The 27,612-nt window shown below is 54.2% G+C and overlaps 2 protein-coding genes across 23 annotated transcripts in view; both read left to right on the top strand.

Annotated features, from left to right (window-relative positions):
• SLC4A9 (solute carrier family 4 member 9) lies at nucleotides 1-14,542 on the top strand. Its single transcript, XM_029998582.1, has 21 exons — nucleotides 1-269; nucleotides 2,059-2,219; nucleotides 2,435-2,584; nucleotides 2,722-2,783; nucleotides 2,860-3,017; nucleotides 4,841-4,928; nucleotides 5,226-5,380; nucleotides 6,005-6,121; nucleotides 6,336-6,510; nucleotides 6,806-6,939; nucleotides 7,054-7,325; nucleotides 8,007-8,062; nucleotides 8,159-8,341; nucleotides 8,468-8,581; nucleotides 9,223-9,384; nucleotides 9,585-9,763; nucleotides 10,012-10,084; nucleotides 12,515-12,583; nucleotides 13,484-13,657; nucleotides 14,067-14,222; nucleotides 14,403-14,542. The coding sequence occupies exons 1-21, from the start codon at nucleotides 1-3 to the stop codon at nucleotides 14,451-14,453; spliced, it is 2,958 nt and encodes a 985-aa protein (XP_029854442.1). The 3' UTR covers nucleotides 14,454-14,542.
• A 1,004-nt stretch (nucleotides 14,543-15,546) lies between these two features.
• LOC115334003 (ankyrin repeat and KH domain-containing protein 1) overlaps nucleotides 15,547-27,612 on the top strand; it is a 120,556-nt gene continuing 108,490 nt past the window's right edge. For 16 of the 22 annotated variants that reach the window (XM_029997640.2, XM_041119245.1, XM_041119248.1 and 13 more), the window contains exon 1: nucleotides 15,547-15,929. In XM_029997640.2, coding sequence (XP_029853500.1) covers nucleotides 15,651-15,929 — 279 coding nt within the window. In that variant the 5' untranslated portion in view covers nucleotides 15,547-15,650. The remainder of the gene's footprint in view (nucleotides 15,930-27,612) is intronic. The other 6 variants (XM_029997662.2, XM_029997658.2, XM_029997650.2 and 3 more) reach the window with 1 other exon arrangement.

The following is a 27,612-nucleotide window of genomic DNA, read 5'->3' as shown; positions in this document are numbered from 1 at the left end:
ATGCGAGCCCACATGCCTGGGGCAGCCAGCATGGCTCTCCAGGCAGCAGATGCCCTCTCACAGCCCAGACCGGAGGGGAGCAACCCTGAAGCTCCCTACCAGGCTTTCGGCTGCAGCATCTTCCCCTCCAGCATGGCCCCAGCAGCCGAGCGAGCCGGTGCCGCCCTGCAGCAGGCAGAATGGGGGGATGCCACCTACCCGCTGCTCTTCATCCAGCTCAACCAGCTACTCAGCACCCCGGCAGGGGTGGAGTGGAGAGAGACGGCCAGGTAGGCACGCCTGCAATGGCCAAGCTGCCTGGCAACACTTTCGGAAGCCCAAGCCCAGCTCTGATGGAGCCCACGGCATCTCCTAAGGCTGGTGGTTCCTCAACCTCAGCCCCAAAGCAGGGCTGCTCGCTGCCCTCTGCCCCCGCCCGTGCCTGCAGTGCTTCTGCCTGGCTTAGGGTGGCTCGTTTCATGGGAGAGGGCAGAGTGTCAGGCAGGGCGCAAGCAGTGACCCTGCACAGGCACAGCACCCTTGCTTCTGCTCCTGCCTTTGCGGCCTCGCCAAGGCTCCAGTGGCTGTGCTGGGGCTGGGATGGTGCGTTGATGCTTTCGCCCTGGAGGTGGCTGGGGGGTAAGTCAGGGCAGGCTTGTCTGGGGATGATGGGGCCCAACGGAGAGGAGCCGGGGCTAGCTGGGTGCTGGTGTGGGGCAGGAGCATGGCTGGGATGTCCCCACGCCACCCCTCCACGGCTCGGCAGGGGCACAGTGACAAGGGCCACAGGGGTCTGAGGGCAGCAATAGGTCTGCCCCCAGGGTCGGAGGGTCTGGGAGAGGCAAAGCCAGCAGGCTGAGGCTGTGACGGCTCTCCCCAGCACCCAGCCCTCTTCTCCCTGGCATGGCTGCTCATCAGCAGGAGCCTGCTATGCTGGGGCATGCTCTTCCCGTGCAGCATGCCGAGCCACCCTGCAGCAGCGCGCCCACCCACGGGGACAAAGGGAAGCTCTGTCTGCTCCCGGCATTAAAATATTTGGCAGGGCCTGAGCATGGCAAACAGCTCAAGACACTTCTGTTTTGACTCTGGCATGCGCTACCAACGGCAGGGCAACCCCTAGTGCCAGCACAGCCTGGGGACGGGTGGGTTGGGAGCAGCCCTGCCGAGAAGGACTTGGGGGTACTGGTGGGTGACAGATGGGACATGAGCCTGCAATGTGCGCTCGCAGCCCGGAAAGCCAAGCGTCTACTGGGCTGCATCACAGGCAGCGTGGCCAGCAGGGCAAGGGAGGGGATTGTCCCCCTCTGCTCCGCTCTCCTGAGACTCCCCTGGGGCACTGCCTCCAGCTCTGGGGTCCCCAGCACAAGACAGACACGGATCTGTGAGAGCGGGGCCAGAGGAGGCCACCGAAATGGTCCGAGGGCTGGAACAGCTCTGCGACGGGGAGAGGCTGAGAGAGTTGGGGTTGTTCAGCCTGGAGAAGAGAAGGTTCTGGGGAGACCTTCTTACAGCCTTTCAATACCTAAAGGGGGCTTCTAAGAAAGATGGAGAGAGACTTTTTACCAGGGCCTGCCGTGACAGGACAAGGGGCAACAGTTCTGAACTGCAAGAGGGCAGGGTTAGACTGGACAAAAGGAAGAAATGTTTTACGATGAGGGTGGTGAAGCACTGGGACAGGTTGCTCACAGAGGTTGTGGCTGCCCCATTGCTGGAAGTGTTCAAGGTCAGGTTGGACAGGGCTTTAAGCAACCTGGTCTAGTGAAGGTGTCCCTGCCCATGGTGAACTGGATGGCCTGTGAAGGTCCCTTCCAACCCAAACCCTTCTGTGATCCCATAAGTGGTGAAATCCCCCTGATCAGGAGATCGGAGCGAGGTGTGGACAGCAGGAATGGGGATGTGACCACTGAGGCTGCCCACCTGCCCCTGCCCCATGACCCTACTGCAGCCCCCTCTGAGCCCCCAACTTCCCCCCTCCCCCCTGGCAGCCCCATGCCACAGTCAGAGATGGACCCAAGCTCTATCTCCCACTGCCTGGCATGGGACTACCCTGCTGCTGACCCTGCACATCTCCCCGGGCAGGTGGATAAAGTTCGAGGAGAAGGTGGAGGATGGCGGGGAGCGCTGGAGTGCACCCCATGTCCCAGCCCTCCCCCTGCACAGCCTCTTCCAGCTGAGGACGTGCCTGCAGAAGGGGACAATGCTCCTGGATCTGGATGCCCCCAGTTTCAAGGAAATAATCGGTACGTGGGGAATGCAAAGGTCACCTCCTGGGACAGGCTGGTCACCAGAGAGGGAAAAGGCCACCAGGAGGTCCCTGTATAAAACCACTGATGCATGATAGCCGGGTACCTGGGGTGGCTGTCTGCTGCTCCAGCAAAGTGGGCTTTTCCCTGGGCAGCCCCCCCACCGGGCAGGAAAACAGAGGGACTCAGGGCTGTCCCCATCCCTATTGCAGACAAGGCGCTTTCCGGGCAGCCCGAGGAAGCAGAGCTGCAACCTGAGCTGAGGGAGCGCCTGGCAGCCCTCCTGCTCCGCCAGCCACGGCACCAGCCCACCAAATCCCTGCTGCGGCTCCTCGCTGAGCTCGGCCTCTCTCCCTGCCGAGGTAGGCACGGTGCCTGGCCATGGGTGGCGACATGGCTGTCCCACTGGGCATCTCTCTGCTGCCACCAGCCTGGGGCAAGACCTGTGCTAGCTGCTCAATTGCACATGTATCTTGCTGCTTTCTCCCTTTCTTTGCAGGGAAGGCCAAAATCTGGTCTGAGCCCGGAGCCCAGCTCTCTGAAACACCTCTTAAGGAGCAGGTAAGGCAGGATGGAGCTGGGCTGAGAGCAGCTGCTGCATCCCGAATGCCAAGCTGCTGCATCCCTTTCCTTTCAGCTGAGAAACCGATTTAAGAAGAAGGTCCCACTGGGGGCCGAAGCAGCCCACGTTGTGGTAGGTGAAGTTGAATTCCTGGAGAAACCCTTCACTGCCTTCATCCGCCTCAGGCGAGGGGTGGCCCTCGGCTCGCTGGCTGAAGTTGCTCTCCCCAGCAGGTAAATGGAACACGGCTGATGGCCCTGTGCCCCTCTTCATCCCTGTCTCCCCGCTCCCTCCTGCACAGGACAGGGTTTTGCTTGGCAAAAGCAAAGGGTACAGCACCCAATGCCACATGCAGTCCCAGAACCCTGGCTCACTGCTTCCCCTCCTGCTTTTCCCAGCTCCTTAGGAGTATCCCATGATGGGCTGAGAGTGGAGTATCTGTTGGGGATCCTGGGGGGGGACATCCCCTGGGTTATCGCCACCTGGGCTCTGCATTCACTCTCCTCCTTATGAGGGTCTGGATGATCTCCACTTACTGCCCGGGAGCATGGGGGCTCGCAGCTGGGAAGGGACACAGGTTTGCAGGAGCCTCTTGCCCTCCTGCTGCCCATGATGCTCTCCTAAGCGGTGGGGTGGCTCTTGTGGCACTGTTGGCATAGGAGGAAAGGAGCAGGGCAGAAGGTTGAGGAATGCATCATCTGAAGCCATAAGGGGAAACGGTCGGTGTGTCCCTTGAGCTGGGGACTCCCTTAGGGAGTGTGCGGAGGAGGCAGGCTGGGATCAGGAGGGACATTGCCACCTCCTGGTCACTCTGCCCAGAGCACCCATCCTCCCCGAGCTGGGTGGAGCAGGACATCCATCCACGTCCTGCTCTCTCCTTGGTGGGAGATGGGTGGCGGGTTGCCGGGGAGCCCCCGTGGGTCTCGAGAGGCTCACGACAACCCCTTGCTCTGTATTTTCCTCCCCCAAACAGGAGAGGAAGGAGAGCTTGTCCCTGCCCATCCCTTTGCCCGTGGTGCCATCCCCTTTGCTGACCGCCCTGGGCTGTCCCGTGGGTGCAGCCACGGTCTCGGGGCTATCTCCCACCCAGGTCCCTCTCTAGGATCCTAAGGTTTTCTCATTGCCTTGATGAAGATGCCTAGGTGAAAGCAATCCCAGGTGGCTACCGTCACCTCCTGACCCCTCAGAAAAGGCTCTGGGAGGCCTCCAGCACTGATGCCACACATCAGGGCTGCAGGAGGTTCTGTCAAGCCACCTTCAGCCCTGCTCATGCTGTCGGAGGAGTTTCCCTACCCCCTCTCTGCAGGTTTGGTCGAGGTGCAATGACTGGAACTGCTCCACAACCTTGGGGTACCAGGACTGTAACTGTTTTTGCCAGTTTTGGAAAGAAGTGGAGGGTTTGGTTAAATATTTGGATGGGCTGTCCCTCTGGAGACCTTATTATTTTGCAGCACCCTCTGAGGTGTGGGATTTTAGCCGTAGTTCTTCAACAACTCTGAGCCCTCTTTCCAATCTCCTCCCATGTCCCTGTAGTCCTATCAAACCTGCTGCCCATGCAGCTGGCAAGTTCTCCTTCCCGATGCTAATGGTCCTGCATCCTGCCTGCAAGCAACATTCCCATGAGCATGACCCCATGATAGCCCCAGTCAGACCTTGACCCCACAGACATCCCCATCCCAGAGCTTGACCCCACAGATACCCCCAGCTGAGAATGTGACCCCACAGTCATCCCCAGCCGAGGATGTCTCCTTCTCTGCCCCCAAGACCTGTCATCTCCCCGCCCCCAGCCCAGGTTTCTGCAGACCCTGTGATCCAGCCAGAGTCCTGGTGGTCCCATGGTCTCCCGTGGGGTTTCCATGCAGTGGGCAGCAGACACGTGTCTTGTCTTCTGCTCCCCACCCCCTGCTTAGGGTGGCCACCCCTTAGGGTGGCAGCAGCCCCCACAAACCTACCCAGCTGCCGTCCCCAGCATCCCTGCAGCACCATAGTCTCCCCTGGGAGAAGCATCCCTCGGCAAAGGGAGGGCTGCTCAGGAGATGTGCTGTTTCACCTGCAGGTTCCTCTTCATTCTGCTGGGTCCCCGAGCCAAAGTGAAAGCCTACCATGAGGTTGGCAGGGCCATGGCCACGCTGCTGATGGATGAGGTGAGCCTGGTGTAGCACCCATGGGTGGGATGGGCCTGGGATGAGGCCTAGGCTGAGGACACTGGAGCTCCTCTCCTCTGCAGGCTGCAGCAGGGGAGGCAAAGGATAGGGCAAGCAGGTGGCCTCCCTTGCCCAGGATAAGAAAACAAAGGTTTAGGGTGGGTCTGTAGGATGTAGGTGCACCCGTTGCACTGAAGTGGATGGGTGCCTTTCTCGGTGATGGCTGCAGGCTGGGAGGAAGGCTCCGAGTGGCTGAATGCAGGGACGTGGTGGCTAAGCCATGGCACCTCCCCACAGCTCTTCCAAAGGGTTGCCCGGCAGGCTGAGCACCGAGAGGACCTCATTGCAGGGATGGAGGTGTTCCTGGATGAGCTGACTGTGCTTCCTCCCAGGAAATGGGACCCCAGTGCCCGAATTCCTCCGCTGAGCTGTCTGCTGTCTCCACACAGGAGGTAGGCTGGAGGGAGGGCACCCACAGCCTCTGCCAGCCCCTCTGCAGGTGGAGACCTCTGTCTGTGACACTGAAATCTCCATCTCCATGGGGGATGAAGCCACCCAGGAGCCAGCCTTTGCCAGTGGGGTCCTCCCAGCCAAGCCCCTCTGCAGCTCCAGCTGATGACAACAGCTCTGCTCCCCGCTGATGTTGGTCCTGCCGTCCCACTTGGCAGGGGATGGCAAAACCGCCCCACGTGCCCTTCCTGCAGGAGCTGCTGGGAACGCTGGGTTTCAGCACTCAGATGTAAAACTCAACCTCCGAGCAGGACACCTCTGGCTCTGCCTGACTCCTCCAACAAAACTGGTCCCGCTAGGGCTGGCTCCAGTGCTTGCTGGAGGAGATCATGTTTGGGTTGGAAGGGACCTTTGAAGATCACCTAGTCCAACCTCCCCATCTCTCCTCCTCCTCCTGATCTTTCTCCTCCTCCTCATTATCAGGGGATACACGAGGTCCACCCAGCCCTGCTTGCACCCTTGTCCCCTCTCCATCCTCCCTGTCCCCTCATAGCATCCCCTAGACGCAGCTGGGTCCTGAGGGCTCCAACCTGAAACCTGTTGGCTCAGGTTCTGGTCTGCCACAGGACCACCATGCCCCTGCCAGATCAGCAGTCCCACAGCAACGGGAACATGGCAGCAGCTGGGGACAGAGCCAGCCTGGGGCACCCGTGCTCCAGGGAGGAGCTGGAGAGGACGGGCAGGTGGGTGCCGGGAAGGACAAGGGTGGTGAGACATGCAGCAGGATGCCGAATTTGGGGCAGGGCGCTGGCTCTCCCCAGCACATGGGGCCACCACGTCCAAACCACTTTGGGCTGGTGTCTTCTGGGGAAGGGACCGTCCCCTGCCTTGCAGCTCTCTCAGGGGGTGATGGCTGGCTGGCAGAGGCTGCTCTGAGATCTCCATCCGCTGCCCCAGGCTTTTTGGGGGGCTGCTGCGAGACATCCGGAGGAAGGCACCATGGTACGGCAGCGACTTCTCTGACGCCCTGCACCCCCAGTGCCTCTCTGCAGTGCTCTACATCTACCTGGCGACGGTCACCAACGCCATCACTTTTGGGGGCATGCTGGGGGATGCGACTGCCAACATGCAGGTCGGTGCGGCTGCGGGGTGCCCCGCACCAACCCCACTCAGCCCAGCCCGTGGGTCTCCTGGGTGCCCACCTCCCACCAGTGCCCGGGGAGCCAGTGGTGCCCCTGGGGCATCCTGAGCATCGCCCGAATCCTGCATCCTTCCCTGGCCTCTGTGGTCCCTGAGCACTGACCCTGCACCCTGCAGTGGAGGGAGGTGTGGGCAGCTGGCTGCAGCTGTGCTGCTGTGGGAGACAGGCCTGGGACCCCCATCCCTGCCACGTGACTGGCGCCTGGCACCCCTTCCCTGCGTTTCAGGGGGTGCTGGAGAGCTTCCTGGGCACGGCCTTTGCCGGCTCCATCTTCTGCCTCTTTTCCGGCCAGCCCCTGACCATCCTGAGCAGCACTGGCCCCATGCTGGTCTTCGAGCGCCTCCTCTTCTCCTTCAGCCAGTAAGTACCCTGCCAGGGACGGTTCCTCGGGCCACCGTCCCCTGGCTGGGGCATGGGCCCCCATCATGCCAGGCGGGTGTCATTGTTGAGGCTTTGGGTCACTCTTCCCACCAGGGACCACAGCCTGGACTACTTGGAGTTTCGCCTCTGGATCGGGCTCTGGGTGGCCTTTTTTGGCGTGGTCTTGGTGGCCACCGAGGCCAGCCACCTGGTGCGGTACTTCACCCGCTTCACCGAGGAAGGCTTCTGTGCCCTCATCAGCTTGATATTCATCTATGACTCCCTGAAGAAGATGCTGAGCCTGGCGGATGCCTTCCCCATCAACTGGCAGTACCGGCTGGACAACGTCACATCCTACAGTTGCGTCTGCAACTTGTCCAGCCCCGGTGAGCCCAAGCAGCTGTGGGGCTGGTGGGAAACAGGAGGCTGCCGCACTGGGACTCCACTGGGACCCAGCTGCCTGACTAGATGGCAGAAGGTGCTGGAGGAGGAGGAGGCTGCTCAATCCCATCCTCGCCTGCCCGGCCACATCGGCACCTTCCTCCACTCCTCTCCATGCCGTCTGTCCATCCATCTCTGCCTTCTGGCACTGCCCAGGCACTGGGCAGGGCAGTGCCAGGAACACCCTCCGCCAGGGTCCGGCTCCCGTGGCTCCAGGATGGAGGATGGCAGGGGTTGGACGTGGGCACCTGGGCGGGTTTGCGCTGCTGTTTCCAGCCTGGTCTGTAAATCACAGGGTGGTTCTCGGGGCCTGAAGAGGTGTCCACACTGATCCTGCAAATGGGACCCACACCATGTACCAAAAGTATCAGTGCTGGGCACGGCCTGGGGCTGCTGATGCCTCTGAGTGGCTGGTGCTTTAGCCAAGCCCTTCACAGGGGCATCCCCCCTTGGTGCTCCCTGGGCATCTGCTGGTGCCGGGGCCTCAGGGGTCCCATGAGGCACCATGTAGCACCCTGAGCCCTTGGGGAGAGCCTGGGGAGCTGCTCTGATGGCAGTGCAGTCCCAGTCATCCCTGATGGAGCGTCCCCATGGTGCTGGCACCCTGACCCCCCATCCACTTGCAGGTCACAGCTCCGCAGGGAATGACACGCCGCTCCCCTCGCCCCTGGCCCCCCTGCAGGTACAGCCCCTGTTCCCAGGCAGTTGGGCGAGGGGCTGGGGTGGGCCCGAGGTGTCCATGCATGACCCCTCCTCGCTCCCTGCCCTGTCCCCACAGCCTCCTGCCGCCCCAGCTGGTCTGAGCAGGACCCAGTGCCTGGGTCAAGGCGGGCACCTCCTGGGGACCAGCTGCCAGTATGTGCCTGATGTCACCCTCGTCTCCTTCCTGCTCTTTGGGGGCACCTTCCTCTCCTGCACTGCACTCAAGTGCTTCAGGAGCAGCCGCTACTTCCCTGCGGGAGTGAGCATCCTTTGGCCACCCTGGCTGCATGGCCACCCGTCCTGGTGATGTGGGGATGGCTCCGGGGGTGTTCCTGGGGCAGCCCCCCACCCCGGCCAGCCCAGGACAAGTCCTCTCCATCTGCAGGTGCGGAAGCTGGTAAGCGACTTCGCCATCATCCTGGCCATCCTCGCCTCCTGTGCCGTCGATGCTGCCCTGGGCCTGGAGACCCCCAAGCTCCTTGTCCCCAGTGAGCTGAAGGTGCCGGTGGGGTGGGCATGGCGCTGTCAGGGAGTGGGTCTGTGCCCCCCACAGTGGCCATCCTGCTGTGCTGCTGCTGTCCTTCCGACTGCTGGGTCCAGGCCTATAGGGATGCAGGCTGCACCCCAGCAAACAAGAAGGGGTTGAACCACAGCCGATCCCACATTCTGTAAATAACCTGGCTCGGCCCTGGACTAACCACGTCATGGTACAGCTCACACTGGAGCGAGAGCCACAGGCTCAAGTCCGGGCTTGGGCTCCCCGCCCTGGGTGTGGAGCAGGGCTGGCAGCACCTCAGAGCAGCCCGTGCTCACTGCCATCTCCTTGGCATTGCCATCATCAACACCCAGTGCCACCTCTTCCACCTGCTCCTGGGGGCACATGCCTGGCTCCTGGCTTGTGGTGCCCAGGAGCAACCCCCTGCTCTGCCACAGCCAGGGTGTCCTCATGGGGGGCTGGTGGGTCGTACTTCCCAGAAGCATCCCCAGGACGAGAGAGGATGCTCTTCCTCTCCCCGGGTGGAGCATCCCTGCATGCCCAGAGGGCTCCAGCCTGGGCACCCAGGCCTGGTCCTGTCACCCGGCTGTGCCGCAGACCCCACAGGCAGGTGGCAGCTGTCATGATCCTTCTGCTCTCCGCAGCCCACGAACCCAGTGCGGGGCTGGATCATCTTCCCCTTTGGAGCCAATCCATGGTGGGTCTGCCTGGTGTCCGTGGTGCCTGCTGTCCTTGTCATCATCCTCATTTTCATGGACCAGCAGATCACAGCTGTCATCCTTAACCGCAGGGAGTACAAGCTGCAGGTGAGTGGGGGACAGGGGATGGGCAGGACCCAGCCTACAGGGAGGACCCAGGTCCTGGCCAGACCCCGTGGGCCAGGGGGGCAGCCAGGGGAAAGTGGCACCCCGAACTGGCTGGCAAGGTGCGAAGACCCCACTGCTGCCCCTCTGATGCTGCCGGGGGAGACGGCTTGCCCACAGCCCCACTGCCTCTCCCACTGCAGAAAGGAGCAGGCTTTCACCTGGACCTCCTCTGTGTCTCCCTCCTGATGGTCGTCACCTCCGCCACCGGCCTCCCCTGGTATGTCTCGGCCACCGTCATCTCCCTGGCACACATGGAGAGCCTGAGGAAGGAGAGCGCAACCTCGGCCCCCGGCGAGCACCCCGAGTTCCTGGGCATCAGGTACGCAACGAGCCTGGGCCCCGCTTTGGGGGAGCCCCTGCTGCAGAGCCAGGAGGCAGCAGGGCCGTGCCCACGCTGGCCGGCAGATCCGGCTTTGGGGCTGCTTGTGTCTCCCCGGGGATGCCACCAGTGCCCGTGGCCATCAAAGCTGAAAAGAGCAGAGACCCTGGGGGCCAGGAGGGCAGGCAGGGGCTGCGGGCTCCCAAAGGACCCCGGGGCACCCACGACACCTGCGCTGCTGCCCACAGGGAGCAGAGGCTGACCGGCCTGGCCGTCTTCATCCTGACGGGAGTCTCTGTGTTCATGGCACCCGTTCTCAAGGTAGGGAGCCTGGCTGCTGGGTTTGGCCTCTTTTCCAAGGCGGGGGTGTGGCCATATCCCGTAAGGCTGGAGGGTTCCTAACCCCGCCGTCCCTTATCCCATCAATCCATCGCGGGAAGCCTGGCTGGCAGGTAGGGATCTGTGCGCTGTGTGGGAAGGGGCTGGGCAAAGGGTTTGGCTTGAGTGCCGCAGGAGGGCTGGCACACCAGCACACTGCTGCCCTGTGTCAGCTGGCCAGCCTCCCTGTGGGCATCGGGGTCCCCTAACGCACCCCACCACTACCCTCCACACCGCCACGTGGGGAGCGGAGCCTGGCTGATGTTGGCTCTCGCCTGCCGCTGCTGCCACATTAGGCAGAGCCCCACCAGGGTACCCTGGCCACATCTGGATTACATGGCGGCAGGCAGGCGGTCCTTTTTCCTCCACCTCTGTCCTCACCTCTGAGGATGGCCTTGTAAAGCCTTTGATACTGCCCCCCCCACAACATTCTTAGCTTCAAATTGGAACGATATGGGATTGATGGATGGACTGTTAGATGGATAAGGAATTGGCTGGATGGCCGCATCCAAAAAGTTACAGTCAGTGCCTCAATGTCCAAGTGGAAACCAGTAATGAGTGGTGTCCCTCCAGGGTCCCTACTGGGATCAATACTACATAATATCTTCATCAATGACATAGTGGGATTGAGTGCAGATCTACAGTGGACTCCAAGCTGAGTGGTGTGGTTGACACGCCCAAGGGAAGGGATGTCATCCAGAGGGACCTTGGAGGACATGGACCCATGTGAACCTCACGAGGTTCAACAAGGCCAGGTGCAAGGTCCTGCAGCTGGGTCGGGGCAACCCCCAGTATCAATACAGGCTGGGGATGAAGGGACTGAGAACAGCCCTGCCGAGAAGGACTTGGGGGTACTGGTGGGTGACAGATGGGACATGAGCCTGCAATGTGCGCTCGCAGCCCGGAAAGCCAAGCGTCTACTGGGCTGCATCACAGGCAGCGTGGCCAGCAGGGCAAGGGAGGGGATTGTCCCCCTCTGCTCCGCTCTCCTGAGACTCCCCTGGGGCACTGCCTCCAGCTCTGGGGTCCCCAGCACAAGACAGACACGGATCTGTGAGAGCGGGGCCAGAGGAGGCCACCGAAATGGTCCGAGGGCTGGAACAGCTCTGCGACGGGGAGAGGCTGAGAGAGTTGGGGTTGTTCAGCCTGGAGAAGAGAAGGTTCTGGGGAGACCTTCTTACAGCCTTTCAATACCTAAAGGGGGCTTCTAAGAAAGATGGAGAGAGACTTTTTACCAGGGCCTGCCGTGACAGGACAAGGGGCAACAGTTCTGAACTGCAAGAGGGCAGGGTTAGACTGGACAAAAGGAAGAAATGTTTTACGATGAGGGTGGTGAAGCACTGGGACAGGTTGCTCACAGAGGTTGTGGCTGCCCCATTGCTGGCAGTGTTCAAGGCCAGGTTGGACAGGGCTTTGAGCAACCTGGTCTAGTGGAAGACGTCCCTGCCCATGGTGAGGGGTTGGACTGGATGGTCTGTGAAGGTCCCTTCCAACCCAAACCATTCTGTGATTTTGTGGTGGAGAAACCAGAGACCAAGCCTGCCTGGTCCTCCCTCTCCCTTTGCAGCAGGTGGCGAGATGCAGGTCAGTGAGTGGTGTCTGTGGGATTTGGGAGCCTTGCCCAGAGCAACTCTTCTTGCCTCCTCAGCCCCAGGATGAGTCTGGCTTGGTCCTTCATGCAAGGATCCATCTCCCCTTATAACCCCCCCTGCCACACCTGCAGCAGCCCCAGGACTAGCAGTTACCTCCTGCCTCAGGCATGTGGGTCAATGCTTCCTCTCAAATGGCCCTTGTGTGATGCCAGGGAAGCCAACCCAGCCCTGGCCAGTCCCTGTGTCCTTGGTAGAATCCAGGGGGAGCAGCAAATGACCCCCTTCTCCCTCCTTGCCTGCCTAGGCTTAGGAAAAAACCAAACCATGCTGAGCAACACAGAGGGCAGGAGCTAGATCACAGTTGCAGAGGAGGAGGTAAAAAGGAAAGCGATGTGCTGGGGAGGCAGGAACCCCCCAGCATTTATAGATCCTGACCCATAAGCCGTATCTCCAAGTGGCTTGGCGTCGTGTTCTCCATCTCCAGCCTGGATTGCTCCCACCATGGGCTGGAAAACAGGGCAAGGAACTTGGTGCATGTTTCCCCTCTCTGAAGACTGCAATGTCCCTGCAGGAGCACCGTAGCTAGGAGCACGTCTGGGCTTTAAAGCCCTCGAAGCCAAAAGATAAGCAAAAAGCCATGAAATTAAACTGGGCTGTTGGAAATGAAGGAAGCAAACACTGCAGCCACATGTGCAGGCTTTTACACAGGAGAGGATGCTCAGCAAGCGCAGTCCCCTCGGGGAATTGCGCCCTGCTGACCCCTCACCCCGCTGTTTTGCAGCACATCCCGATGCCGGTGCTGTACGGGGTCTTTCTGCACATGGGGGTGGCAGCACTGAACAGCATCCAGGTGAGCGGGGGCTGCGCCGGGGGTGCTGGTGGGGTCTGTTTTGGCGATGAGGGGGCTTGCTCAATACCAGCTCTCACTGCGCAGCAGAGCCTGGATTTTATCTCTGCGTGACGTGCAGCCTGGTACGTGGGTCAGTTCCCCGCCAGGCCCAGGGCAAGGAGGGACAGAGGGACCTTTCTGGGGCAGAGAAAAGGGAAAGGGAGGTGCCTGGGATGCTGAGGAGCACAAGTGACTGCTGCACTGATGGATCAGGTGGCTTGGGAGAAGTGGAGGGACCAATAGATAACCCAGACTTGCTCTCAAAGCCACAGGGATGTCCCCATCTGGGAGCTGCAGGCAGAGCTGGGACCTGCTGGTCCTTTGGTCCTGGCATTGCCGCTGATGTGCCAGCTCTGTTCCTCTCCTGAGAAACCCACAGAGGGGAAAAAAATCCCCACTCCAGAAATACCTACCCCTTTTTTTCCTCTAAACAGTACATTTTCCTTGCAATTACCCTGCTCTGGATGACAGGCTGGGAAACCCCTTCCACCCCTCCCTCCGCTTGGGGAATCCAGGGTTGTGCTCTGGCAAAGGCAGCAGCAGTTTCCTGCATGCAGGGAGAGGGATCAAGGGGTTGTTATTGCTCAATTAACCCTTTAAGACAAGCCTGAGCCCTTTCTAGATGTCTGCCTGGAAAGCACTCCCCTGGCCTGGGCTGATGCTGGTACCAAGACCCCTAGTTTTGCAGACAAATTCACCCACCCAGGCATCATGCTGGCGGTCAGGGCAGACAGCAGGAAGACCGAACTGCAAAAACAATGGCGAAAACCCATGCTGCCAGCCCCAGTCCCAACAGGGAGGTGGGTGAGAGCTGCCTGAAAGCTGGAGGTGTGTGACCCACATGCCATCCTCTCGCTACAGCTCACAGACCGCGTGCGGCTGCTCCTGATGCCAGCCAAGCACCAGCCAGACCTCGCCTACCTCCGCCACGTTCCTCTGCGCAGAGTGCACCTCTTCACCATCATCCAGCTGCTGTGCCTGGCCCTGCTCTGGGTCCTGAAGTCCACCATGGCCGCTATTATTTTCCCAGTGATGGTATGATGCCCCTTTTCATTGGGTGGCACTGCTTCGGTGCCGGGCTGGGTGCTGCCCACACTTGCCCTGAGCGTCGCTGGAGCCTTGGTGCTCGCCTTAGGCAATGGTGCGGGCGCTGCCCTGGCGGGCAGCGTACATGGCTGCTCAGACCCCCGAGAGCTGGTGGGGTCCCTGCAGGGCCACAACATGGCTTGGCCACCAGCCTTCACCTCCTGGGTTGGGGCCGCCACCGCTTTGCAGGCATTGTGCAAGCATCGTCCCCTGGGCCCAAGCCAGGAGAGGTGATGTGCCACCTCCCTGGCATTTACCAGGGGGACGGAGGGGGTGTGAGAGGCACCACGCTGCCTGTTGCCTGGCCCCCAGCCCCAAGCACTGCGCGATGCTGATCCATGCTTCGCCCTGGCCCCAGCTGCTGGCGCTGGTGGGGATCCGGAAGGGACTGGAGTGCGTCTTCTCCCTGCGCGACCTGAGCTGGCTGGACAGCCTCCTGCCCGAAACGGCCAGGAAGGAGGCAGAGGGGAAACAGCCCGGGAAGCGGAAGGAGGAGGAAAGCAACCGCGAAGAGGTGGGTGACGTTCTGGGCGCTACGCTCGTCCACAGCCGTCGCCGGGGATGCTTTGGTGCGGGGGCTGCGCCGGGCTGGAGCTCAGGACCGAGCTGCCCGGCGGGGCTGCAGCTGGTGGCACGGTGGGAGCACGGGCCGGGAGCGCTGCCAGCCTCGCCCCCCTCTCGCTTCTCCCTCCAGTCTGAGCTGATGCATCGCCAGGGACCAGAGATCAACATCTCCGTGAACTAGGATGGCAGCCAGGACAGGGCGAGGCGAGGGGCAGAGGAGAGCAGGCCGCGGCTGGGGCCCGCCTGCCGGCTCCCACCCGGCTCGGCAGACGCGGGGCGCCGTCGAACCTCGGCCCCGTCTGGGTCCGAGGGGACCTTCGCAGACCAGCCGGGCCAGCCCCTCGCCGCGGCCGGGGGCGTCTCCCGCGAGGCCGGGGGGCTCAGGGCCCCGTCCGGCCCGGCCTGGAGCTCCCCCCCGCCAGGGACGAGGCACCCGCGGCCCCCCCCCCGCCCCCGCGGCGGCCCGTCCCGGGGTCCCCCCGCACCCCACAACACTTCTTCGGGGGCCGGCCCCACCCAGCCCGCCGGCGGGCTCCCCCTCCCCCCGGCGCCCCCCGTCCTCTGACGGCGGCCCGCGCCCGCCGCGGCCGGGGGCAACGAGCGGCGCCGCCTCCCCCCGCCCGCCGCCGGCCCCGCCCCTCCCTCGGGCAGCCGCGGGCCCGGCCGGCGGCGCTGACAGAGGCCACGTGGCCGCGCCGGTGTCGTCACGGCGGGCGGGGCGGCAAGGGCGGCGGAGTGACGGCGCGCTCAGCCTACGGCGGCCCGCGCTCGGGGCGGGAGGGCGGGAAGGGAGGGGGGCGGGCCGTTCGCCGCGACGGGCAGAGCACGGCTCCAATCGTGTGACGCTCTCTCGCGCTGACGGAGACCTTCAGAGGGGTTCGAAGGAGAGGGGCGGGCCCGGGGCACGGCAGGAGCCAATCGGGCGGCGCCAGACGCCGTGCGCCGCGAGCGATGCGCCTGCCGGCCAACCGGAATCCGCGGCTCCCGGATTCGCTTTGACCGACAGCACGCTCGCCCCGTCGGCGCCCGCAGCTCTGGCACGGCGCGTGACTGATGTTCCAGACGACCAATCAGCTCCCGGGAAGTTCAGGAAGCGAGGCCGGGGGAACGGGGCGGGGCGGCGGGCTCTAACCGCCTCGGCGTGCGCTCTCAGGGCAGCATGCTGGGAGCGCGTGACGCGACGCGGAGTGGCGGGCGCCGCGCCCAATAGCGCGCCGCCGTCGGCCGAGCGCGCCCAATGGGCGCGGGCGGAGCGGCGGGTGGGCGGCGCGGCGCCCGCGGCCGGGTAGGGTGTGAGAAGTTAGTGGCGCTGCTGCGGTGCCGTGAGGGGACGGAGACGGCTGGGCTCTGCGAGCGGCGGCGGCCCCGGATCAGCGCGATGCTCACGGACGGCACCGCCGCCCCCGTCGGCGACGAGGAGATCGACTCGGTCGCTCCCCGCGCGCCGCCCGCCGCCGAGCCGCCCGCCGCGGCCGGGCCCTCCCCGCTGGGCTTGCGGGCCGTGCGCCTCTTCGGGGAGGCCGGGCCCGGCGGGCCGGGAGGCCCCGGCGCGCCCGCGGCCGGCGAGGCCGCCCTCGACTTCAAGCTGGCGGCCGCCGTGCTGCGGAGCGGGGGCGGCGGCGGCGGCTCCGGCAGCGACGAGGACGAGGTGTCCGAGGTGAGCGATCCCGCCGGCGGGCCCGGCCCTCCCTTCCCCTCCCCTCCTCTCCGCCGCTTCCTGACAGGCCCGGCCGGCGGCCGGGGCCGGCGCCCGCCCGCCCGCCCTGCCGCTCGCCGCGCCGGGCCCGCCGCCGCCAGCCGGGCGCTCGGCGCCGCCCCGACCGGGCGCGGGGGTCGCGGGCCGTACCACACCCCCCCTCCCCCCCCCCCCCCGCGCCGGCCCGGGCCTCCCCGTCGCCATGGGCGTGAGCGGCCGCACCGGAGCCGTGGGGGCGGGGTCCCGGCGGCCCCGCACGGGCAGGGCGGTCCGGGGCCCTTCTGCTAAGGCCGGGGCGGGGGGGAAGGACGGAGGTGGCGAGGGGGGGGGGGCGTCTCGGCACCGCCGCGCCTCCCGGCGGGCCCCGGGGAAAGGGGGCCGGGCGCCCCGCCGGCACCATCCTGGGGCGGCCGGGCCCTTTGCTCGCCGCTGCCTCTCTGCGTGCGGAGGGTGGGGGAAAGATGTCTCCCGTGCTGCTGCCTCCTGACCTCGAGGAGTGGTTTCCACTTTGAACCAGGTTTGGAGGGGCAGGCGAGATCTTCCACCCAGCGGAGAACAAAGTGAAGCCTACGGCCCCGGTATCGCTGCTCTGGACTCGGGAGGAAGCATACGGGATTCCCAGACTCTGCTAAATTCCTGAGAGAGATACATAGGGATATATATATACGCGCTTTTATGCGGTAGAAATATTTCTTAGCCAACAAAATGGACGAGGGTAATGGAGGTGTCTTCCTTTGATCTTCCAGACCTGCAGAGAGTTTTAAGGGAAGGGCGTGGGGGAGGGACTGGAGCCTTATCCCAAACCAAATGGAGCATTGTTGGGCCTGTAAACTTGCATCTAATACTGCTTTATGTAGCCTAGGGAAAGAAGGTAAATGAAGGCTTTTATCTGTCGCTACTGCCCACTCATCCTACACCAAAGGGTGAATCTTATTTCCTTAGTTGCCTCTTTTAGAAAGAAGACTTGAGATCACAGCCGCCATCGCAGCCCTTATGTAGTCTTAGTGGAAAGCAGGAGAAAGTGGCTAGCACTTGCAAGCTTGTTGCGGTTCCAGTGTTTTGTACTTCTGTGTGCTTCTGCAGGAGGAAGAAGATGGTAGCCGAGGCGATACGTACCATTTTTTCATTGGGGGCCACGAGTGGGTGCTTTGGTGTGGGTCCATATTTCTTCTGAAGAAATGGAAGGAGGGGAGCCTGCATTCATCCTCCCATGTCTAAATTTTTTGCCTTCCATTGATGATCCTCTTTTGTCCAGCCCTCCTGACACCTGAACTGACAGGTCTTATCTGAATAAAAAAGTGATTAAACTGATGCAGGCTCACATTTGTGCTTTGCTCGTGACCACCTAACCAAAGTTAAAAACTGTGTTAAGAGCAGGACGTTTAACTAAACTAAAAATCTAATGATCAGGCAGATGAGCACTTGTATGTGAACATTCCTTGCGTGATTGGTATCCTGAACATATGATGATAGGGGATTACGTGTTCAAGTACATACCTGTTTTGGGGAGCTGGAAGGCCTGCTGTAGATAGAATAGGATGCAAGTAATTTATGAGTTTCCGCTCTCTAGGATGTCTTTCATGTCACATATTTACGTATCTTTGAAGATACAAAGCACTAGTTACAGAACGTGGAAAATGATGGGAAGTGGGCTGTATCAGAGTGTTTGTGACTCTTTAAAAGATGAGCAGAGTTCTGCTTTGAAAGCTTAGCCCTTTTGAACCCGCCCCATTATTTAAAGGATGTGAAGATTGAACAGCTAAGGTGTTTACTAAGCACTCTATTGGTCTTTTGACTAATAGCAAGTATTAAGAAAGACAGCCTATTATAAATAATATGTCTGGGAGGTTGGCATTGAGGTCAAAAAAATAAAGGTTCCCAAACAACTGCTAAAGTAAAATTACTCATTTGAAAAACCTGGGAAAAGCTTTCTTGTTTAAAATATATAATAAAAAAAAAAGTTGGAGTTAAAACACTTGGAGATTTCCAGAACACATGTAGAGGAGTTGGGCTGATCTCAAAGCTGAAATTGCCTGGGGAGTTCCTTCTGTCCTGTGTTTCTGGTTGTGGAGAGTAACCTGGGGAAGAAGCATGGGTGGGAAGGATGTGCCTCACATCTGTGCCGCCTTGCTGGACTACAGGGTAGGGCTGGGAGGACCAAGAGTGATTTTTTTTTTTTTTTCCAATTTTTTTTCTTCTGTATGTATGAGAACTAAAGAAGCACCTGTTGTCAGTGTTGGTTTTTGGTTTTTTTTTTGTTTTTTTTTTTTTTTTTTTTAACAAAGAAAAGGCAATTATACTCCTTGGATGAAACATTGCAATTCTTGAACAGCACTGCTTTGAAAACCCAGTGACTGTTTGGACTGTGGTCTTGTGCCATGAGTCACTGATTTGGGTGTATGCCTTCAGCTATTACCAGTGAGTGGAATTAGAACTAGAAGGGAGAATTAAAATAAAGTGAGTGTTTGCCATGCTGCCTTGATCTGTACTTTTTTCTCTAGTTTTGAAGTCATAAAAACAATGGTACAATGTTCTGTAGGCTTTGCAGTGGTATTTAGGTTTTGTATCCTTGCGTTAGTCTGAATTTAATATGCTAAAATAATTGGATTAGTCAAAATGGCAAATTAGGTAGAAAAGAAAATCATCAGGGAAGCACAGGACAAAGAGTGTAATGAAGTATTTATCTAGAGAATGAAAAGAGCAATATATTTTAGCTTAACTTTTTTTGAAAATTTATTGCATTTCTTACATCAGATCTTCAAGTACTTTACAGTGGGAGTACTGTTCCCATTTTACGGGTGAAGACAGTGAAGAGTGTGTGCCACATTTATCCTGCCTTGCAGAACTGAGAGAAAAATCAAAGCTTTCTGGCTTCCTAGCTCAGTGTCCACTTACAGTAGTCACCAGACTGCTGGGTGGGAAACCAGGGACTGAAGTGGATCCTGTATAAATGGGTTGTATCAGGTCTGCAAGGTGAAATTTAAATACGGCTGTGTAGAATATTTTCTAGAATTACCAGTTAAAATTATCACATGCAAATAGAAACAGTTGCAAGCTGAAGCACGCCTTTGGGCATGGAAGGACAAGGCCAGAAGGCTTTGTGCTATTTCTCTGTAAAACAGAGGGGAAGCCATGGTTCTCCTGGGCATTCAGAGAAACTTTGGCCCTTGGCTGCAGTCTGAGAGATGAGGTGGCTTTGACCATGGTGTAAATAGTTGCTTGGTTGCCTTCTAAGCTTGATCAGGATTTGGACACAGCATGCAACTTGTTTAGAGTGAGCTTTTGGTGTAATTTTAAGTATGTTACTACCACTCCTTGTGAATTTTGCTGGCACTTAGTGGTGCCAAAGGCATGAGTATTAAACAGCCTCCTCCATACTAGTTGTGAAGCCTGTAGGTCAAGGTGAAGGTGTGCTGGCAGGGCGGTGATTAATAGTGCATGTATGTGAAGTCCATAGGGTCCTTGGTGGTTGAGGGCTTCTGGCCACAGAGCATGCAGGTTCTTATCAAAAACCATCATGGTGGAAAGCTGGGCTGTAGAAATAGAGAGTTGAAGCAAGTGATAAATGTGGCAGTGTTAGTGCTCGGAGGATTGTGCAGTTTGCTGATCTGTTGTAAATCAAGTAGGAGAAGCCAGCTGTGCTGACAAAAGTACCAGAGGATCTTGGAGCTCAGTTCAGTAAGTGGCTTTTGGCGGTGAGCGTTTAAATGTAGCAATTCTCTTGCGTTCTGTAATTCAGGGTTTTGGAGGCCTTCAATGGCAACTGGAGCTCACCCACCCCTTGGCTATGGAGTCAACTCAGCTCTCAGCTTCCCTCTCCATAGCAGGCTGCTTGCCTATACCAGCTTGCCTTACTTAAGCCTGTACCTATTGCATAAGCCTCTGGGGATATTTACATAAAGCATAATTAAAAATCAGACATAACCTACCTCCTACAATGAGTAGAATTAATAGTCAAATGGCGTGCACTCCAGATCAGTTCAGTACTTGGAGATTTTGGCTGGAGCTTAATCTTTTTTTTTCTTTTTTTTTTTTTTTTTTTTCCCCCACAAATCTGAGGCCTCTTAATTTTTAAACAGGGTTTTGAATTCAGAGTAAATACTTAGGTAGTTTGTTTTAAATTGGCAATGTAGTCTGTTAAAGTCGTTGCTATGTTAGTGAACCTTCTTAACATGGCACTGCTTCTTAAATAGTATATGCAATATATCTTTGACTTCTGAGGTCAATTTAATGCTTATACATTTTAGTTTTCTGTATTATGTTTGAAATAATGTAAATGGCAGCATTTTCTCGACCATAAGGACTAGAAATTAAAAAAATTGATGCAAATTCAGGTAGATAATATTAGGCAGAAAAGCCTTTCCTCTGAAAAACCTAAATTTCAGTTTAGCAGTTGATGTTTTTCTTATGTTGACTAGCTCTTTCAAAGTTGAGGAAGTAAGAGGTGGAGCAAAATGGAAAATTTTCTTCAAGAATTATTCACTGGTTAGAAAACAGTGAGGGATAATGGGTTCAGGTTTCCAAAAGTATTGGGATGATGCTTAAGGATGCAGATTGCTTAGTAGGGTTAGTCGGGTGTTCATTCATTCCCAGCCTGATTAGGCATTTAATTCTTGGAAAAATCTTGGTAGATATCTCAGTAAGTTTGAAGGTCTGGCCTGTGGTAGCTAGAAACAGTCTGTCTAGTTACAGTTAATACTTACTATTCAGTAACACTTTAAAATGAGCTGATTTCTAAAGTTCCTTGCAGAACTCTAGTTTCCCTTCAGTGCAGCTTGACCCAGTTGAGCACATGACCTAAAATAAATGTCAGCAACCGTTTTCTAATGATAGGTGTAGACAGTAAAGATGTGAAATACTACTGTATAATTATATAAATATGTGGTGCAACCCCTTGGTAAGGAGAGATTTACCAAATTTAGCAGAACATCTATATTTAGTTACAAATTTGCACATAGGTTTCAGCAGTCGACTAGTTACGGGGAGGGGGAAAGGGTTCATTTGAGCATTAATGCAAGGCAAGACTACAGCTGGTGAATCAGGAGTTCTTGTGTTCTGATTTAAATTGGGGCTACCCAGCTGCTCCCCTGTGGGCTTGATGTTGGGATGCTCTCCTCTCTCCTTTCCTCCTTTCAGAGGATCCTGAAATGCAGCTGTAAGGACAGCTGGATGGTGCTGTTCCAACATTGTCCTGTGCTTAGAGCTCAAACCATCCCTGCGACGCTCACTTAAAAGAAGGGTAGGTGTGGAGGGAAGGGGAATGTGCGCACAGGCGTGCATTTACATGTGGCCTGGCTTTTAAAACTGGGAGCAGCGACATTACTGAATTGACAGGCTTGTTGAAGGAGTTCAAAACTGGGGTTTAGACCCTGCAGGTGAGGAGGCTGCATAGCTTTGATCTTAGTAGGTCATTTTGAGTTCTTGTAACATATATGAAGATTCCTTAGAAGTATTAAGCTGTTGTTGGGGGTAAAAGTGACTCTTGGATTTAAAACAGAGGCAAGTCTGACTTATATGGAAAAAGGAACCTTTTTTAGATTTGTTTTCCACTTAAAAGTTTATGAAGCAAGAAAAATAGCTTCTACATCTTGTCTGAGGACTATTTGTGGAACTTGGTGTTAAGCTCTGAAGCCTCAAGTCTTCAGTAGGGTGCTTTCATTTTCCTTCTGTGGATACTTTCTTTCCTAATAGCAGCCCATGAACCATGCAAATACCATCTAAAGTCCTTGTGTAAAGCTTATCTCCCTAATGGGAATGTCCATGTGAGGAATGGGATACTGATACTGTAAGCAAAACTTCAGAAATCAGTGATTTATTCAAGTACTTTTGTAAATTTAGGAAGTTTTTGAAAAGTGCCTGGCCTCAGAGGTTATCTTAAATAGAAACTTTCTCACTGATACTTCATATGACCTTGGTCTTCTATGATAAGCTGAAGATTAGTTTAACTTTCAAATTATATAAATACTGGTTTTTGTAGCAACCTTGTTACTGCGGTCTTTGTTATAAAACTGTGCTGCCTCTCAATAAGAGGAAAAAAATGGGTACAGGTGAATTAATATTTGGATTTAAGGGTTCATTTTGTTAGGATGATATGCTTGTCTGTGCTCTAACTGTTTGGTATACCTCCAGTAGATAGTTTCTGTGGGTTTTTTTTGGTTTGGTTTTGCTGTTTGTTCCCCCCTTGCTGACAACTAGCTCTCCCTTTTTGTTGTGTAGGTGCAGAGGTTTCATTTTGCATATTTTTGGAGGAATGCTGAACAAGTGAAATTTATGGAAATGCATCCTATCGGAGGATAATGTCTTCCTTTTACTCTTGCAACTCATTATTTAAGAATATTTTCTTAGGTAACATCAATTGTTTGGAAGTTTTATAAAATACTAGATTTTTTTCTCAATTTTGGCAGTATTGTGCATCTTCTGTTCAAGTGCATCTTCTGTTCAAATGCATCTAGAAAACACTTATTACTGTGAAACATAAATAAAAGAATTGGTCCTGTGCTGGATCCTGTTACTTCTTAATTGCTTTTCAGGGGATGAGACCACTTACTCATTTTTGCCTTTTGCTTCTAAGAGGGAGTCGTACAGATTTTATTTTTTTTTAAAACTGCTTTTTGTGTTTAGCTCTTCCAAAGCATCCCAAAATCTGAAGGAAAAGTGTCCTAGACTCAGAGGGGTTACTTACTCATGGTTGAGTTACTATGTTGTGTTTGTCAGAATGCTGGTGGTAAGTGAGAAGGAACATGTGTGGCTGGCTTTTCTGACCAGGGGAGGTTTTGAAAGTTACCTAACTGTATATCCATCCTGGAGGAAAAATTATTCCCTATCTGTCAAGTAAAAAAAAAAAAGGATGTTTCACTGGCTGATGAACAGTGGGCCAACTGAAAAACACTTCTCTGGTTGTTTTAGCGTTTCATAGGCGTTAAGTTTCAGCTAGGTCCATAACTTATTCTCATTTGCTGTCAGTAAAACACAGAGATTACTAATTAACTAAGATTTTCTTCTAGCAAAATCCCTAACCCTGTTGAACTCTTCCCTTTCCAAAATCATGAATAAAAGTAATGGCGTCACGTGGCGGGTAGGTAGTAAATCAGTTGTATTTCAAACCAAGGGAAAAGAGGAGATCAGCTTTCAGGGCTGAATGGTCTACTTTGGAGCCATGTTCCTCGATCATGGTAGCTTCAGAGCATCACCTGTTTGGAGCATGTGTTCATCCACAGTGTGGTCAGGTAGACAGGGGAAAAGGGAGCCTGTGAAGTGGATGCTTAACATTTAGGATTCGTTAGGTAGGGTAAACTCAATACCTTATAGGGATGTACATCTTTTCATTGTTTTTCTAAAATAATTACATTTTAAAGCCCTTTTACTGCTACATCTTGAGTTTTCAGTGGATCGTATTTTAGATAGGCATCTCTGCTATGTTATTCATCATGATAGTTTCTTTTCAATGGCAAACTGATGGATCAGTAGTTACATTATGGTTTCTGCTGGTTTTGCAGTAGTAGAGCACAGACAAACCTGTTTATAGAAGCCTTGAAAAAATAGCTACCACTAGCCTCAGCTCTGAGAATAACAGAAAGCCCAGTATGATTTTCAGTTTGGTATAAGCTTCTAGATAACTTGAAGTTAATTATTCACTTTAAATGCTGAGACTCCTCTCAGACATATAGCTTGGCCTGAGAACAGATCATTGAATTACTAGACTGGGCTACATTCGTTGGATCCAGTTGTATGACTTTAAGCACTGTGTCCCTTTGGATTGACAAGAGGTGTTAAAAGGTCACTCCCCACAAGGTGGCTTAGAATACTTGCCATCTTGGGTGGGTGTGAGCTTTTACATCAACAAATAAATGCATTTGTTCATCTTCTGTTTTGAAGTTTCTTTCGCTTTGTTTTCATGCCTGGGATTTAATACTTGAGAAAGGATCCCACCCTGAAAGCCCTGGCTAAATTGATGCAACAATCCTGTTTTATATTCTAATAAATCAGAATATTGAGTTATGCCTGCTGTTCCTTGGTTTGAGGTGAGGAAAGAAGAGGGTCTATTTCTGCAGGATTGTTAGATAGAAAAAGTGGGGCATGAGGGAATCTTAAACCACATGGAGAAGATGGAGTACTGAAAGCATGATTCAGAGTGGACTGAGATATAATATGTGAAAATAAGGAGTGCTTAGTGTAAGTGGGGCTTGTTTATTTTAGTAAGGTTTACTGGTCTACATTCAATGGTTTTCTTCAGTATGAAGACTGTATATGTCAAGAACAGGCACTTGATTTTCTGGGATTCATGTGAATTTTGAATATATTTCAATTGTCAGTTCCAGTTCTGTAAATGGCAGCTCCTAGCTGCAAGAGATTCTCTTGTACATCAGGAGAACTTAGTCATAATTATTTTTGTTTATCAGACATTGAATACGTGATGGCTGCAGGCTGGTTTTTGACAGTTTTGTGATGGCAGTTTGTTTTGGTTTTTTTGTGGTGGTTTTTTTTTTTTTTTTTTCAATAGCGACTGAAATGAGTAATGCTTTCTTTTCTGCTATACAGAGAAACTTTTTAATGTTGCCAGCCTCTTGTACCAAGAGGACTCAACCTGTGTGTTTTGTGGCTTTGTTTTTTTTGAAGGTTAACTGGGGGTGCAGTGATGTCTTGGGCTTGTCGTTGTGGAACAGTGTTTTAATAAAAGTGAATTGGAGATTTCTTGTTTGTGGAAGAACCATAAATCAGACAGCTCTGTCCAGAGGCGTGTGATAAGGTGGAGTTTGTAGTATTCAAAACTACTTGAATTGGCATAAGGATATCTAGTATCAGTTGATTGCTTAAGAGAGAAATTAGGTAAGTGGTTAAATTTACGTGAAGCATCTGTCAGATGCTTGCTCATGAATGCCTGCTTACGCGTTTAGTATTGGCGCAAGAAAATTGAAAACCCAGGATCAACAATCCCTGGCATCGAAGAGTAGTCCCATAAAACGTTAATTCTGATTTATTGTTTTATCTGCATGTTTCAAATACTAGTCATAATTTTGAGAATTGACTAGTGACTTGGGGTGCCAGGCTTGAGAGTCCTTTGATGGGGCTGGACTAAGCAGAGAGGAGCTGCCATACAAATGTCAGGCCTCTCTCATGGCTGGTTGTCTCACCCACCATTCTAGACAGCTTAAGTTAATGCTGAGATCAGTTTGAGTGTGTGGTAACACATCAAGAACATATGGCACAGTTTTAGACACGAATGTGAGACTTCTGGACCACAGAGAGTGTGTGTGTGTGTATGAAAGGCACTTTCCTTGTCTCCAGTGACAAAGCATAAAGCTGTGTCCATCTTTATTTACATTGTATCTATAGCAGTGTTTGCAAAATGAACCTGTGTTTTGAAATGAACTTATCACAGCCCAGATCCTGTAGCTGCTTGTTTCATTATCTGATAATTGCTTAATATATATTGGAATAAAGGCTGTCCTTTAGATAATCCTGCCTCAAGTTAGTCAACTTCCTATTGTAATTGGATCTAAATAGATTTGCATCCCTCCTCTCCCTCACCCTCCCAGTTTAATTTACTGCCTACAAAACTGTTGTTGTAGACTGCTAAGCTAAGGTGGGGTGCAGGTACGAACAGCTCCCCTTAAATGTAGGGGGCAGTTGGGTTTGTAGCCTCATAGGGAGCTGAGCTGATGTAATGGCTTGTGGTTCCCAGAAGAATGGTGTTCCAGCTTATCAGACCCCTTTGTAAGTCCATGAAATTCAGTAAAGTGGTAGAAAGTTATTTGCTCCCTGCCCCCCCCCCCCCCCCCCCCCCCGAGTTTTCTCTGTTTTTGATGTGTTAAATCAACCCATGAAAGTGTCTGATAGCTGCCTGACTTGTTCCAAGATGAGCAGTGACTGGAAATGGTTTCAGATACTGTATGCTTTCTCCATTGAGACAGCGGTGTCCCCAAGCACCCTGTAACTCCCCCGGGTTGTTAGGGTACTTTGTAATCACGAGATCCGTAGGGCTGGCACTGGAAGATGATCCCTTGGTGATTCACAGATCTTAGTGGCTTCTGTCTTCTTGGGCTGAAACTTTTTTTTATTGAAGAAACTGTCTTCAGAAATTACAGTTCAAGCCTAACAGAGTGGGTATGGTCTTATGTCATTAATTATGTCTGAATTGTTGTTTAGATTGATTATATGTTGTTCCTATGTACTGACTCTGAAGTACTTCTCTGAAATGTTTGTTTCTCTAGCTTTGAAGTGCCAAGAAAGGGTAGTGTACTGAGGTCCCACTGAAAGGTGTTGTGAAAATACCTGCATTTGTGTGTGGTTTTTCGTTTTCCTTTATGCCATCGCATGAAACTGAAATAATAATGCTAGGAAGATATCGTAAGTAGGTGCAAAAATGTTTGACTGTCATAGCTGGGGTGGGGTGTGGGGGGGAGTGTTGAAAAGTACATCTTAAGGTAAACCAAAGCCAGGCCTTTTGCTGACGTGAAGAGTCTATGCAAGAGGTGTAGTGGTGCACTTGTCACAGGAAGCTCCTAAGAGTGCCATGTCAGTGACAAAGTCCTTCACTTTACTTTCTCCTTGGAATAATTATGTTTAATAGTTTTGAAGCTGGCATTCTTTATATGTACAGTTTAAAGAGGTTTGATGTCAAATTTGAAATACAAATAAGTCTTAACTTAGTATTATGGTATCTGATGTCCTATCAGTATTCCCCAAAACTTTTAGAGCAGGATTACAAGTAGTAATCAGATATTGGCATTCAGTGTAATAAAGGACATGACAACATAAATTGTCGGAGGTTGGGTTTATCAGACAAAACCACAGTCTCTTCCTAGTGTGATGCTGACAGGCCATTGCACATCTTGTTAATTATGGAATGAAAATAGTTTAAATATAGATGATCTATTTCTACTTTGTAGGCATGAACTTTCAGCCTGATCTACAGGCCTATATTAGCCTTAAGTAAGCTAAGGTCCCTCTGCATATATTCAGATGTATATAGACGCATGTCCAAATGGAATTGTTACAGAAATAATTAGGAAGGGTTACCTAATACAAAAGAGAAAATCAGGTAGTTGTTTATTTGCGTAATAGATAGGAGTTTAGGAGTCCTAGTCAAGGGCTTGGGTCCTCAGTATTTGTAGACACTCCACAAACACAGAGCAAGGAGTATTGTTACCCCAGAAAAGTGTTCCTAACTCGGGGTGTATCCAGAAAATACAAGTTCAAGGAAATGATTTAATAGCAGCTTTCTCTTTCCTATCAACAATTTTTGTGAAGATAGTCTTCTCAGAAGTACTAGTTTGGCATGAATGGAAGGAGAAGGTAGAACGAGCTGTCTCTGCTGCTGCCCTTGCCTGCAGGAAGGGGAGGAGGAGAGAATGGTGCTGGTACAGCTACAACAGGAAGCTTTTCCATCGTCTGTAGCCTGTGTCAGTAACAGGCTCTTTGTGGGCAGGTTCGGGCTATGCTGGGTAAAGTGCTTTTTTTGCAGGAGTGCAATGTAGGAAAGATCAGTTTAGACTTAATATTAGAAAGGAGTTTCTAACCCCGTGTATCATTGCCCATCTTGCAAGAATTGCTAGTGTTAGTTGTGATGTTAGTGCTTGCAAAGTCTTTTATGCCTTTACATACCCCTGACCTGAGGTAAACTCAATCATGGTATTAACATATA

This window comes from Aquila chrysaetos, chromosome 22 (assembly GCF_900496995.4).
Source record: "Aquila chrysaetos chrysaetos chromosome 22, bAquChr1.4, whole genome shotgun sequence".
Classification (NCBI taxonomy): domain Eukaryota; kingdom Metazoa; phylum Chordata; class Aves; order Accipitriformes; family Accipitridae; genus Aquila; species Aquila chrysaetos.
This window is presented reverse-complemented; position numbering and strand designations above follow the sequence as displayed.